This window comes from Carassius carassius, chromosome 37 (assembly GCF_963082965.1).
Source record: "Carassius carassius chromosome 37, fCarCar2.1, whole genome shotgun sequence".
Taxonomy (NCBI): Eukaryota; Metazoa; Chordata; class Actinopteri; order Cypriniformes; family Cyprinidae; genus Carassius; species Carassius carassius.
In genome coordinates this window covers 13716458-13729952 of record NC_081791.1, presented here as the reverse complement: position 1 = coordinate 13729952, position 13495 = coordinate 13716458, and the positions used below count along the sequence as shown (strand labels likewise).

Genomic DNA, 13495 nt, shown 5'->3' with positions numbered 1-13495 from the left:
GGTCTTAAACGAAGTACAGCTCAGGGAGGTCATTATCTCGCTCTTGTTAATATTCTTTGGAAACTCCTGCAATGAGATAGCTGCATCTTACCTGTCTCACTCACGGAGGGCTCGATCTATGTCAAAATACTCCAGTTTTCTGTGGCTGGAATCAAAGTAAAGTTAAATGTCCATACGTAAGTCAACCTCCAATGTGCTTAAACGTACAATTTGTTTTTGATTGTTATTTGCAGTAAAATATCCAAAAACCACTATGCTAGTGTTATATATTTTGTCCAGCTGTTTACTAACAATATCTCTAATGTTTTCAACTACTTGTAAATTATGAGAAAATTCCCATTCTGAACAGTGATACAGGGCAGTGCAGTCGCCTGTCAATGACGTTAGTTCCCCTTTGTTCCCACCTTTACTGACGTAGAAACCACATGCCAACTGTGTCGTGGACAAATGCGGAAGTAGTGTCTAGCGTCCAGCAAACCACTAGCTTGCTTCAAGCAGTTCCTTATTTACTTCTTCTTGCACGTTTTATGGTGGATTGTGTTACTTATTTATGGAACATAATTACTGTTCACCGTCTGCCGCTGGTTCTGTCAACAAGGACAGCTCCCGTAAACGTAAGCATACGGGCCAACCAAACGACCCAAGAAGAGTTTGGGACAAGAGGAGAGAAAGAGCGAGGATCAATATTGGTGTTGCATTTTCTAGATGGAGAGAGCTTCGCGACAAACTTCAACTAGAATGAGATGCCGATCACGCTTGTGTTTTACTCGACAGGCGAGTTGTTTTGATTCGTATCTTTACAGAAAATGTATGCTATTATAACGATCAACAAGATTAGTATTATGGGGCATACACGCCAAACGCGGGGCATCGCGTCTCTACTCGCGCAAATCGATGAACTCACGTTTGCTATGTATTTAGTTGTAAACCTTCCATTACTCGGGTCTAACACAATATAATAAATTATGACATCAAACACAACATTTATAAAACTTTACCTCATCCGTTAAATCCATGAATTATCTTTCCGTGTGATTGATGGCCGTCAGCGGTTGGGTGGAAGACAACAAATCCCATCATTCCACGCTCCTTCTTAGCATCATCAACCATGCGATTGTTATTATTTAGGTAGTGCGCCCTCTTGTGGCAGGTCCTACAACCTGTACCTTTAATGCTGTTTTGATTTTCACATGATCCTTTAGAAATCTCTAATATGCTGTTCAAGAAACATTTCTTATTATAAATGTTGAAAATAGTTGTGCTATTTAATAGCCTATTTTTGTGGAAGCAATATCTTTTCAGGATTCTTTGATGAATGGAAGCATTTATTTGAAGTTGAAATAATTTTTTGCATTATAAATGTCTTTACTGTTACATATAAATAAATATATTAATACCCTATATAAATATTATAATATATATTGACCACAAATGTTTTAACTGTGGTCTAAAAACTGTGTACCAATTGACTACCCACTCATCCCTTAGTGTCTATAAATGAACAGGAGACATATTTACAATAAAGACACTAATGAAACCTTGCAAGCAAGAATGTGGAATGTAAACTTATAGTTTATCTCAGGAGTTGTTCAGTATGAAATGTTTGTTACTTGAGGTGTTAAGTTGTTACCAGTAGAAATCTGCAGGAATGATGCTGTAGTGCCTGTAGCAACTTAACAGCTCAAGCAACAAATATTCTGCTGAATTCAGCTCTGTGTGAACAGAGCTCTACAGATGCTGGCATTACTTCCAGCTACTTCCGCAAAGACACTTAAAGAAATCATGTTTACCTGTGAAACTGGTCATGACATGAGTTAATATTTACTGATGTAGCACATGTACTGTCAGAGTGCTATTGTTATAGCTGCATATTTTAAACATTTGTATTCTTTCTGCTTACTTGATAAGAACAATTACAACTTTTCACTGTAAACACATTTCCCATTCACTCAGGTATGAATTATTGTCCAAAAATTAACAGGGCACTGTCAATGCAAATAATGGATAAAAGTGGCCCTAAAACCCCCAATTAAATTATTTATTGCTGAAATGTGCAACTTCTGTGAAATTAGTGTCATCAGGTGGAAGTAATATATATATATATATATAGGAACTGACTTATGCTGAAAACATTGGTATTTTTTGTAGTGAATTGATAAACTGTTAGTTATCATAGCTATTACAATTATTTAACTGATTTGAATCAACACTGAACTGTTGTGAGTTGAATAATGAAACTATTGTCTTTTAGGAGCTGTTTTACAGCAGAATTTGAATTTGCCTCATATTTAATGAAGATTTCATCATGTATTGTTATTTTCCTGTTATTATTATCCTGTTATTACTGTCAAGCACAGTGAGAATGTAAAGCACTATATAAATAAAGGTTACTTAACTTGAAAAACTAAGAAAATGATTTAACTATCAACAGTAATGTTTTAAAATAGTTTTCCCAAAATTGCATCAGTCTAAGAATACCTTATGTACGACAGTACATATTAAGCTGAAATAAAATAAAACATTTTAACGTATAAATAACTTAAAACGTCACATGGTAAAAGCAAAGTCAAATTTAGAATTTTGCATTTATTTTAGTGTTGGAAATGTGCTCATAACTTAGCAGCAGACTCGGATGATTATTATATACTAGTCATTAATGGATGTAGTTTAACTATAACAGACAGAAGTAGAATTGAACATAAAAGTTTAATAGATTGTAATGGGAAAAGAGTCTAGTAAATTGGCCCCAAATAGATAATAATGCATTATAAACATTAGTCTAAGAGTTTAGTCTGGAAAAAAAGACATTTTGTTTTTTAAGAAGATTTTGCAAATAGTTTTCTGAACAAACTGAATGAATCAGCTCCATCCTAGGGGTTTAATGGACCTCTCAGAATACCTAGTAAGTAACACAGCTCTCACTTTGAACTTGAAGGCTGAATTGCCCTCACTCATTACTCATACACACACTCACACTCGCACACCAAGAACAAAAGAGAGAAACGTCTCTCAAAAGACCTTTGCTGTACAGTTCCTCTGAAAAATTGCACTTATCAACTGAATGATGATGGCACGTATCTATCAACGGGGCATTACAGGGCAGGGGAACAGCAGCCTCTCGGCGCTATGCTTTCTGCAGCAATGCGCCGTAAATTTACAGGGCAATAATTATGAGTCTTTTCAGGAAGATAAAGGCAGGACCCTGTTTCCCAAAAGTAATAAACCTGACTCACGCACCCCTAGTTGAGGATGAAAAATGTTCCCCTGGCAACTGCGTTTGTCGTGCATGCTGGTTTTCCTCAACTGGCTTGCTAGGCAAGCAATCTCCTTTCATCACAGGGAGAGAATGCAATTTCAGGGCTCATATCCACCAATTTTGTGTAACTCACATAAGGGAAGAAGGAATGTAAGCTGAAAAACATAACACGAGGTGAAAAAACGGCACACTAGACCCATCTCCTCTTGTAGGACTGTAAATACTCCACTTTTCGGTTAAAATATGAGACACTCCAAAATGAAAACATTTCAGACTATGAAAACAAGATCTAGGAGAAAACACTCATTAGATCCTAATTCAAGTGCCACATGATGTCAAACTGTTTTCTTGAAGTTTGGTCAGATTTACACTGGTGGCCAAAAGTTTGGAATAATTCAGATTTTTGACAGAAGTCCCTTATAATGAACAAGCCTGCATTCATTTGATTAAAAATATTATTGCAAATTATATTGTTCAAAAAATCTAATAAATAATGTTGAATGAACTTTATATTAATCAAAGAATGCTGAACAATTGTGCAATTATTAATAACTGAGGACCAATATAATTAAGCACCAAGCAGAAATATTAGAATGATTTTGAAGGATTTTATTACTAATGGCTGCAAAAACAAAACAAAACACACACACACACACACACACACACACACACACACACACACACACTTACACACTTACACACACACACACACTTACACACACACACACACACACACACACACACACACACACACACACACATATTAAAGATATTGAAATACTGTAAAACAGAAAATAATTATTTTAAATTGTAATACATTTTCACAATATTACTGTTATACTGTATTTTTGACAAAAAAAAATGCAGCCTTGGTGAGCATTAGAGACTTCTTTCAAAAACATTTAAAAACTATCATTCTTATTTTACATTTTTTGCCAATAAAGTATGTGTCAGGAAGCCATCAGGTGACATTTCATTGACGTTCCAGATGCAATAAGCCTTCCTGAAATAGTTATCTTCTCCAGTCTAATCTTTGTCACTCTATATAGTTTGTGTCAGAAGAATGACACCTAGTTTCCCCCCAACATGGAGTTTGGTAAATTGGTGTGTGCTAAAAGAGAGCGGAGCTATTCTACATCTGCGCGTCCCTGCAGGCACGTTCCACTGACAGGCCCAGTGCGAGATCTGTCCATCACCGTGTTCCTCTGCTCTTTCCCTGCTGATACACGCAATGTCCTTCTCCCCTCATTCCACAAGACACAATCACACCAATACATCTGTTTTAGACTAGGAAAACCAGGGATAGTTCAAGTTCGATCAGTGATTAGATGCAAACACCCTGATGAAATTTGTGCTGTGTCCACCAAAGTGAGCCATGAATGTGAACAAATACCGAAACGGTCTCATTCATTACATGCTTGTGTGTAACAAATAAGTGTGTCGTCTGCTCCATCCAGGTGCTTTGTGTCAGGAATGAAAGCCCCAGACACCAAGCAAAGAAGTCCTCCTTTCAATAAGTCTTGTGTAAAAAACTTACTGAAGCTTTAATCTGCAGCACAGTGACCTTGACATTTTCACATAGAATGTCATTGTGCCACTTCCACAGAAAGAGATGTATCTGAATTAATCAGGTATCTGGGAGCTTATGCAGTGTTGAAAAGGTAAAGCTGTTGATACAACACTCACCGCCGAGTTTAAAGCAATGCAGGTACCTCAGATGCAAACTGAATAAAATGACAAGAAAACTTCAACTTTCAAAATTCAAAATTCAACCAAGCAACCAAAATTCAGCTTTGCCATCACAAGAATAAATTACGCTTTAAATATATTCAAACAGAAAACCATTATTTTAAATTGTATTTTTCATCAAATAAATAAATAAATGCATCAAAAATTTTCATCAAATAACTAATTGCATAAGGGCCTTTTTTTAACCTTAAAAAAAATTCTTACTAACCCAAACTTTTGAACGGTAGAGTAGGTTTAAGAAATAAGACACCCACCCACCTACACACAGATCTTCACTTTCAGCATGAATGAATCAATTTGAATAGACAAGCTCAATGCTTCACAAAACAAACCACTAAATTTGACAAAAACATCAACAATAACAATGCAAAAAAGTTTTGAGTTTTCATTTCTACAGACTTGAATTGAGTACAAATGAAGTGTGTCCAATATTTTCAAGTTTACACTTGAACAAATATATTTTTATATAGAAAGTCCCAAATCTTGTCTTCTGTTTTTACTTCAGCACACAATCATTTTCCCGAGTGCATTCTATTACTATTGAACATCTTAAATGCACTTTCATGCAGAGGTTTAAAAAACCCCTTAACGTGAATAATAAAGACTCTAGAGACTGCATTTCAATCTCAGAAGAGGCTTCACTTCCAATCTTATGACATCATCAAAACATCTATGCCAAACAGTGTCAGAGTATCCCTGTCCACTCCATGTGATCTTAAAATGTCACTTAGACCTCTTACACGCTCAAATCACTTTGTGACTTTCACTTTCACAGGGCTCTCAAAACCCATTTAGATGTGAGTCCAAGTGAGAGGGCAAAGCTGTGAGTCAATTTTAAAGGACACCACATGGCAGAACAAACATCTTTCTCAAAGCGCTCCTCAATGTGACGTGAGAAGTCCTTATGTACTCACTGTTAGCATGCACCTGCATAACATTATACAGAGAATTATTCATAAACATACAGTATGCCCTCGATGAAATGTGATATTCCACAGGAAAATGCCTGATAGGGCATCTGATTTCAGGTTCATTAGAGTGGAGTGAAGGCCAGAAGCTGGAGCAGATGCTCACTCTGGAGATGTTCATCAGCATTCTGGACGGAACCCCTGCAGTCATATTCCATTCCATCTGCCTGCTTCTGTCTTTCAGCTGGAAATGGAGCACCTAGGTCCATTAATTCCCCAATAAGTGCTCTGCACATTCAAATGCTTTAAAAGAAGGACATCCATTGTGGACCATCCATTTAAGCACATTATCTGGGCCAGTCAAAAATGACAGCAATCGAGGGACTCAGTAGTAAGGATGAAGCAATGTGCTGTGATGTGATATGAGCTGGGGCATCTTTTCGTAACAGGACAGGATGAGACTTTGGCTCTAAGGCATGAATGAACCAGAGTTGGAGTAGGTGTGAGATACTACCGCTTTACCCTTGATTGGGTAAATGACATGGAGCCTTGTTTTTTGTCAGGATCTATTTATTCATAAAATTACTTGAACAGACCTCTACTATGATGAACCTGTTCTCATTTCTGAATTAACATTTATTTGTATGTTTCTACAGAACAAATGTTTGGAGTCGGTATGATTTTTTAAATAGTTAAAAAAATGTGTTTGATTTATATGATTACAAATTAAAATAACTGTTTCTAAATAAATATGAAAAAGTTATTCATTCCTGTGATGGCAAAGCTCAGTTTGAGCAGCTATTTCTCCAATCTTAGTGTCTGCAGAATTTTTCTGCAGAATTAATTTTAATGCTCAACATTTCTTATTATTATCATTGCTGAAAACAGTTTGCAACTATTGAATTCTTAATATTTTTGTGCAAATCATACTATTTTTTTCAGGATTCTTTGATGAATGGAATATTAAAAAGAACAGCATTTTTTTGAAATTGAAATATTATGTAACATTATAAATGTATTTACTGTCACTTTTGATTCATTTAATGCATCCATCAATTTATATCAATTTATCAATCAAATACCATTTTATTTAGAAAAGCCAAAATTTTATTTTTATTATGAAAAATGCCAGGGTGATACAACTGGCCTGATATCATTAAATAAAAAAGGCTCATTAATAATTAATTAATAGTTATTTATGATTATGTTTATGATTTTTGTTTTTTAAATCATGTAAAAACAAGTCAAGTGCTACAGAAAAAAACACATAAAACCGGAAATTATATCATAGAGAGTACCTAAATCTCTCAGAATATCAGATAACTGTGACTTTTTATGACAAAGTTAGTTCATGATGTAAAATGTCACATGGAGTAAAAATATTCTTACATTACACGAAAAATTATTTTCATTAATATGAACAGTCACAAATAGAGAGAAAAACAGAATACATTTTTTTTAATCTGAATTTTACCCAACATGAAATTTTTACCTTTCTTGAATTTTTTTTTAAAAAACCATATAAAAACAAAATGAATTCAGAGAGTACAGTACATTTCTATGACATTTTGTTTTCTTTATGGTGGCCACTCCTATTTGTCATTTATCCGATTGTGTAGGATTCAATTGCGCTCTATTTCTTTCGGTGCATCCACATTCTTATTCATCGCCTGTGGGAACACCAGCAAAGGACAAAGTGCAATGCTTATTAGCGTACAGCATGTGCTCACACTTGCTATCTCTCCTCGATTGAGCTGCAACCAATTAGAGCTAATAGTCTACAGTAGCTCTTGTATATGTGGGAGCTGTCCACTCAGCAGCGGTGCTGAACAGAGGCTGCCGCTATCCGTGGTGCTGAGGATTATCAGTTGCCAGTACTGGCTTAAATGGCCATTGACAATCACTCCAAAAACTCATCCCATCCATCATCCATCACATACTTGCCCTTGGTGCATCACTACTTCTCAAGTGCACCCCTCCCCCCCAAAGCCTCTTCCATCTTCCTCTCTCTTTACATCATGTCCCTCTCATCCGTTCTCAGACACCACTTGTCAGTGAGATGTGCAATGTGGTCAGATGAGTGTGTGGAAGTGTGTGTGAGGCCCACAGGGCATCTTTCCCTCCATTGAGAGATCAGAGCAGGTTCCAGATGCCTGGAGCTCATAAAAAAAAAGAACATCTTGCTTTTCAGCTCACCTTCAGCTCCTCGATACCCACGCATATAAGGTTAACTCACTTACTGCCGACAACACCTGCACATTGCATACTGCACCACGTTCCCCCACAGTTACAAGAATCTTGTCTCACACGTCATGCGGCATGAGTGCTTCTCAGTGCTGCTTTATGTCATTCATAATGCTGCTTGACAGAGGTCTCGAGTTCATGAACACTGCATTTTTATGCTGCAGAAAGCACAGAATAAACCAGAGCGACTTAAGGATAAATGACTATTTATCATCTGTCACCGAGTTCAGCAGATGAAGTGAATATATGGGGCTGAAAAACCACGAGCCATGTTTCTCTCAGGCAAGATATTAAAATGTGTTAAATTATTAAACTGTGCCCTCTTGACCCAAACGCGCTCAGTCAGACACGATATGCAGATATGAGATGTTTAATCAGACATTTCATCATGTCGTATCAGAGACTCCTACACTGAAACTGTTCAAATTCACCTGTCGTCCACCGGCTTCCCTAATGAATATAAAATAGCGAATATATTGAGAGGACTGGATTTAGACGGATGACGTTGATGTGGCTGACGAGATACAAATGCACATGCGATGCAAATCCCTGGCATAACATTAAAAATATACTTTTTAATAGAGCATATGCACACCAATGACGTTTGGAAGGAAGATAGAACTTTTTTTTTTTCTGCTGTCATTAGTAATCTCTTCAGGGCATGTAGAAAAAGTCACTGATGGGAGAATCGGCTGAGAGACAGACTGTATTAGAAGAGAGATCTGCATCCGGCAGGCTCACTGTGAAATGTAACTGTCAGCCATTAGAAAGAATCAGAGGAGAGAGATTTGTGCTCATGAGATAATGAGTTTCAATCTAAATCCATTCCATACAGAAATATTCTCATAAGACTGACATTCAGTTCTCCAGCAAACAGCAGAAGTATTGACACACGCATTTCCTTTGATTTCCCTTTGGTTAAAATCCACATAAATCACACCCCAAAAGGAGTAAATATTTAAAAGTTTCATGGCGCTCATTATGAAAATCCTGCTTTATCAGCTCTAAAGCACATTTCTGTTTTGTGTTTTCTTTTTTTTCTCCCTCAAACGCCTCTAGTTCTCTAGTTTCTTCAAAACTCTTACTTCTGGGATTTGTCTTACATGGTCCCTTGGTTTTGCTGAAATGTCTCTATTACAGTGTTTCCCAAAGAATTACATCCTGATCCTGTATTCCCTCGACTATATCCTGGTGCTTTGTCTCTATAAACACACCTCCCATAGATTGAGGTTAACAAGGGAATCAGGAGATATGCTGATGCTGTATTATCTCACCGGGTTTATCTTCCTAAAATTGCTCAAGTGCAGCTCTCAGAATAAAGGTCTCTCTAGCAATTTAAAAATCCAGAGATTTCAGAACAAAGTTTAAATTCTTTATATATATGATAAAGTATATAATATTCTATATAAATATAATATTCTAATAAAGGTTTTTTAATTAACTGAAGATTTTCCAAATGTCATTTAATCACTTCATTTCATCAGCATAAAAAGCTGCAATTTTCTTCTAATTAGTGTACGGAAAAGTATATTTCCTCATAAACACCTCATACACAGCGTGTTGATCACAACCCTTAACCAAAAACACAAGCCTTTTGTGTGATATTAAACCCAAGCACACAGCTTGAGTTTCACTTCACAATAAAAAAACTCCAAAAACAAAATAAAAAATGAGCTAGAAACATGTTGCTACTGTATATAATATCATTAAAAATGCAGTAAGAAAAAACATTCCCTAAATAGTTTCCGACTTCTTGGGAAAATCTGACAATACCTCTGTGAATTGGAGATGAATAGTGATAAAATCTCAAAATATTTAGAGGTATGGAATGAATAGAGGTGTAGAGGTGTCAAAGATAAGTACAAAAATATGTCCATGAGTTTAGTTTAAACCAATGAACAGCATAGCAGGCTTGAAAGCTAATGGATATATATGGAAATACAATGTAATGGCCAAAACAAACAACCAAAAAAAATCTGGTTTTCCATAATAGGAAAATTCTCATCTCTTGGTTTAAATTTTAAGAGTTTCGACTGTTTTAAATAATTAAATGTTCCGGGGAAGAAAGAATAGAACAGGATTAAAGAACATTTTTATTCAGATTCTGTCAGGAGTTAAACATTACTTGGTGGTAAGCACTCAAACTGTTTCAAAGACCGCTCTAAAACCTTCTCTTATGTCTGGTTTGGGTGACGTTATACATGGGCTTAAAAGGGAGTGGGGGTAACATTAAGACTTTAGCACAAAATGTGCTTGTACTTTCCAGCTTGTCCAAAATTTTAACTCAGACTTTACAAGAAAAGTGAAGAAAAATCCAACTGCCAGTGGCTCAAGGTCTCAGTTCAGACAGCTTCAGGAGCCCTGGTCTGGCAGATCTACTCTCTAAAGTGAGTGGCTGTACATGAGCTGTTGCTCTGGAAGAGTCAAACTCCACTCAGGGAAACATTGTCTGTTTGTAGATACATGTTATTCAGAAGCAGCTCCCTCATGTGAGCAGCACTGCAGTGACTAGTCTTTAGTAGGAGTGATATCAGGTTTGCAGCAGCCAGCAGGTGGAAGTGAGCCGGCCAGGAAGTGAGCCGGCCAGGAAGGGAGTCGGTAGGCAGGCTGAGTGGGAGCTCTCCATGTAGTGATGGTTTCCAACACATAACCATGGTCTGAAGGTCTGTTTTACAAACTCATAAAGGAGCATCAAATCCCATTACAGGCTACCCCAGGTGGAACAGCCTGAGGTAAGTTATCTTTTAAAGCACCTTGCGATGATCTGTGGTTGATAAAACATAATATTTGGATTTCGTTTAGTTAATTAGTAATTTTACATTGAATCACCCCATTCCCAAAGTTTAATATACTGCTGGATATTGTGGGCCTATTTTTCTTCTAGGGACCCTGGACATCTTATACATGGCGTCGTGGATTCTATCAAATACCAACAGATGAAAAATCTAAACCTGAATGAATCTTATAATGGGCCGTAGTTGGATCTTCCATCAGGTCAATGAACCAAAAAACAAAACAAAAAAAAAAAAACATCAAAAATGGGTCACTGAAATTAAAATGAGGGTTCTGACATAGCCACCCTAGTCCCTTGACCTGAACCAGTTAGAAAATGATTTGGGTGAACTAAGAGGAGAAGCATCAACATTGACCTCAGCATTTGACGAACCTTGAAAGGTTCTGCATGGAAGAATGGTCTCCGATCTCCAACCTTACCAAGCATTATAGGAGAAGCTCAGAGGTGTTATCTTGAAAAACTGAGGTTGCAAAAAGTAATGAATAAAAGAGGGCCAATAATTGTGGCCACCATATATTTGAGAAAAAAAAAACATTTATTTACTTCCCCTTTCCCCCACAATTTCAATTGTCTTACTTCAATGAAAGGTTGCATTTTTGTAACCGAACGAATGAATAAACAATGCAGATTTAATTTTACAACCTTATTTGCTCATATTTAGGGGGCTAATAATTATGACCTGATCATTGTCTAATTATATATATGTATGTATATAGATAGATAGATAGATAGATTCTGCACTTAATGCTTGTCCCTTTAAAAGAGCTAATTGATTGTTTTTAGGACCTAGGATTGTGTGTAGCCTGGTTCAGTTTAAAGAAAAACTAAATAAGAGTTTTGTTGTGTGAAACACTGCAATTTGTTGGTGACAAGCAAGTGACTCCAGGTCTGGGCTCAATTACATGCTGAGGATAGAAGGAGCTTAAAACCCTAAGAGTTACTGAGATCACAACCACAATCTGTTTGCATGCAGAGTGAAAAATATTGCTCAAGGGGGGATTTGTGTTGCGCTAGAAAAAAAATAAAAATGTTTTTGCTAAATGTCAGTTCATCATCATAACCCATTAGAACGATATATTAAGATACAAATGCCCGACATCATTTCCCAGTTTTCAGTGACTGCTAGATCAAGGCAGGTTTTAGATGAGAGATCAAGTATAGCTTGAAGCTAGGAGCTCTCGTGTATCGGGAAAAAAATAATTACATGCAATAGGAGGGAGGAAGAGAAAGATGGAGTAAGGGACTAAAAGAAAGAGACAGAGAGAAAGTGTGTGAGAGAGAAAGGGATGAAATGGGAGAGTGAAGCAAAAGAGAGAGAGAGCAAGGAAGAGGGAGGGAGGAAGAGAGAGAGAGTACCGCCCTTCAGTTGTGTTTAAATGTGAAGCGGAAAATCATCACTGTGGCTCAGGGGAGTGAAGAGGCGATTCTAGGGTTAGATGAGCGGGTTTGCCGTGCGTGAATCATAGTGCTCTCTCTCTTTCGCTCTTTGTTTGTCCTAGAGTGTCCCTGATTTCAGCTACAGGCTTCAAAGTGAGAAGACAGAATAACTGAGAGTTTCTACAAGACAACAATACCTGGACACAGGGATATCTGGACACCTCACAATGGATGGATTGAGGACAAAGTGTTGAGTTCTCCTACGGCTGTCCCTGAATGATACAGGTACAGTAGTTGTTTCAGCTTTGTTTTGCTATTTACCAAGTATGAGCATGCAGCTGATGCAATAGAAATGTTCAGAAAACAAATATATAACATATTTTTACCTTGATGCAAGGAAAATGTTTTTTTTTTTTGTTGTTTTTTCTGTGAAAAAGGAGTGCACTGAAAGATCAGCATGACTACCTTTACCCGGTCTCATGTTCAGTGATTATTATAGCCTACATTATGAAGTATATGTCATGAGACTGAATGGCTGGCTCTTTTCATAAGTTCTCCAGACGTTTTTATAGTTTTATTGTCTGACATTCAATTTCAGTACATACTATGTGGATAACTGAAGAATATGTGACTGTAGAGTCATAACTCTAATTTATGAATATGAATAGGCAATTGGAGACTCAAGGACGGAGGAGACTGTCAGGTGGCTGAGGAAAAAAAAACAATTGGCACTTTCATCTCTAAATGTGGCCTAATAGACAGACTAAGAGGCTAAAAGCAAGTTGGTCTACATGGAGATTGGATCTGCAATATTTTCTCTGCATTGAAAAAAATGTGGTGTAGAATCCATTTCTCACACAGAAATCACTAGTGCATTTCACAAACAATTACAAAGAAATGGACAACACTGACTTAAATGTGAAATACTAAAGTATAAAACTGAAATAGCAATTACCTGCAAAGCTTTATTTACAAATTCCTAGTAATTTTTTTAGAGTGTGAGGAAGTTCTGTCAGACTCGCATAAATTAGAATATATATTATTTCAGATTTAATTAGAAATACCAGGTTTGAATGAACCTCATGGAATTCACTGCACTTAAAAAGGAATGAATGGAAGTGAGAGATGAAAAGCCAGTGTGTTAGTTACTGACCTCTCTCTGTGTGT

General features: G+C 36.7%; 1 protein-coding gene across 4 annotated transcripts in view; it reads left to right on the top strand.

Moving 5' to 3' along the window:
- Positions 1-10817: 10817 nt before the first annotated feature.
- LOC132118070 (chemokine-like protein TAFA-1) overlaps positions 10818-13495 on the top strand; it is a 42709-nt gene continuing 40031 nt past the window's right edge. For 2 of the 4 annotated variants that reach the window (XM_059527588.1, XM_059527586.1), the window contains exon 1: positions 12277-12613. In XM_059527588.1, coding sequence (XP_059383571.1) covers positions 12605-12613 — 9 coding nt within the window. In that variant the 5' untranslated portion in view covers positions 12277-12604. Of the gene's footprint in view, positions 10890-12276; positions 12614-13495 lie in introns of those variants that run through there. The other 2 variants (XM_059527585.1, XM_059527584.1) reach the window with 2 other exon arrangements.